We start from the raw sequence: 1410 nt of genomic DNA, 5'->3' as shown, positions 1-1410 counted from the left end.
GGAAGAAGCCTTACCTTGCCACCTTCCCATGGCATGAAACAGTGGATTAGAACAATGGGCACTAGCCACGATAATGGATCAACTTCCTCGTCCATGATTGTTTATATTGAATTATTGAACACTCCATTTAATGTCTCTCTTCTTGTTGTGGGACCTCTTCGCCTTTATCGCTACCAATCCACCTCTTCCTCTCCAAGCACTAAACCAAACCACACATCGTCTCTCTTTCTATATAAACTGCCATAGATCACTCCTATCTTCACCACTTCATCACTACACCAAGTTAACAGGAGAAGAACAGGAGTAATGGCGATGATGAAGAAGAAGATGGGTGTGTGTCTGGTGGTGATGATGGTGATGATCCTTGTGGTGGTGGAGCTGCCACACACGGTGGAGGCGGTGACTTGCAGCCCGGTGGCTCTGAGTCCGTGCATGGGAGCGATATCGTCGTCGTCTCCGCCGTCGAGCGAGTGCTGCCAGAAGCTGAAGGAGCAGAAGCCGTGTCTGTGTGGGTACCTCAAGAACCCTAGTCTGAGGCAGTACGTTAACTCTCCTGGGGCCAAGAAGGTTGCTTCCTCTTGTGGGGTCCCCATCCCTTCTTGTTGAATAAGTCAAACTAGTTTTACAGTAAGCTTGTGATCGCTATCAGTTAATTAGTCAGTACAAGTCAACAACAAGCTCTGTTAGTGATAGTGTGCCACCTCCAATCCCTTACTTGAAAGAGGTGTCAGGTTATGTTGAAATTTGATATTGACATGTTTGTGTGTGCGCGTGTGAGTGTGTGTCTCTTTTTTTATATGGAAAGTGGTGTAAAATTTTGGGGGAAAAAAATAAAGTACCAGGATAAGTGTTTCAGGAAGAGTTTCAGAAAATATTCTCTCTCTTGGGGAACATTCATGCCGTTCAAGATTCAAGTTGGTTATGGCTTGAACAAGATCATGGGAAAGATGTTTTAAGTGTCATGTAAAAGCTTTTTTATTTTATTTTATTGATGATTAATGCCATTATCTTGTTGAATCTGCTATGTTATACTTCTAATATAATCCCTCTGGAAACACAATCTTTTTTAATTTTTTCCCTTTTTTTTGGCTGAAGTATTACATTTGGTGATTGTATTTTGTTACAATTACAATTTAAGGTAAAATAATACAAGAAAGTTTGACTAATTTATAAGTACGAGTGTTTTGTTGAAAAGTTTTCGCGTTATTCCTTTTTAAATAGTTATTTGTTTTATTGATCATATTAAAAAAAATCACAGCCATATGTTAATTGCCTTCTAAGAGGAAATATGAAGAAGAGAACAGAAGAAAATAAAGAATATGGTATTGAGAATGATCTGATTGATTCAACCGTAATCTGAGTACATGAAGTACATTTATAGGGTAGACGAGTCTCTAATCACACTGTTAA

The 1410-nt window shown here is 39.4% G+C and overlaps 1 protein-coding gene across 1 annotated transcript; it reads left to right on the top strand.

Moving 5' to 3' along the window:
- Positions 1–247: 247 nt before the first annotated feature.
- LOC129293576 (non-specific lipid-transfer protein 2-like) lies at positions 248–1017 on the top strand. Its single transcript, XM_054931609.1, has one exon. It carries the CDS (start codon positions 307–309, stop codon positions 604–606), a length of 300 nt encoding a protein of 99 aa, XP_054787584.1. The 5' UTR covers positions 248–306; the 3' UTR covers positions 607–1017.
- The last annotated feature ends 393 nt before the right edge of the window (positions 1018–1410 follow it).

This window comes from Prosopis cineraria, unplaced genomic scaffold (genome assembly GCF_029017545.1).
Source record: "Prosopis cineraria cultivar Desert tree isolate PC_DT_omini unplaced genomic scaffold, ASM2901754v1 PC14, whole genome shotgun sequence".
Taxonomy (NCBI): Eukaryota; Viridiplantae; Streptophyta; class Magnoliopsida; order Fabales; family Fabaceae; genus Prosopis; species Prosopis cineraria.
This window is presented reverse-complemented; position numbering and strand designations above follow the sequence as displayed.

Excerpts from the sequence above, each read along its gene's own strand:
- LOC129293576 (XM_054931609.1), top strand. The coding sequence starts at position 307 with ATGGCGATGATGAAGAAGAAGATGGGTGTGTGTCTGGTGGTGATGATG.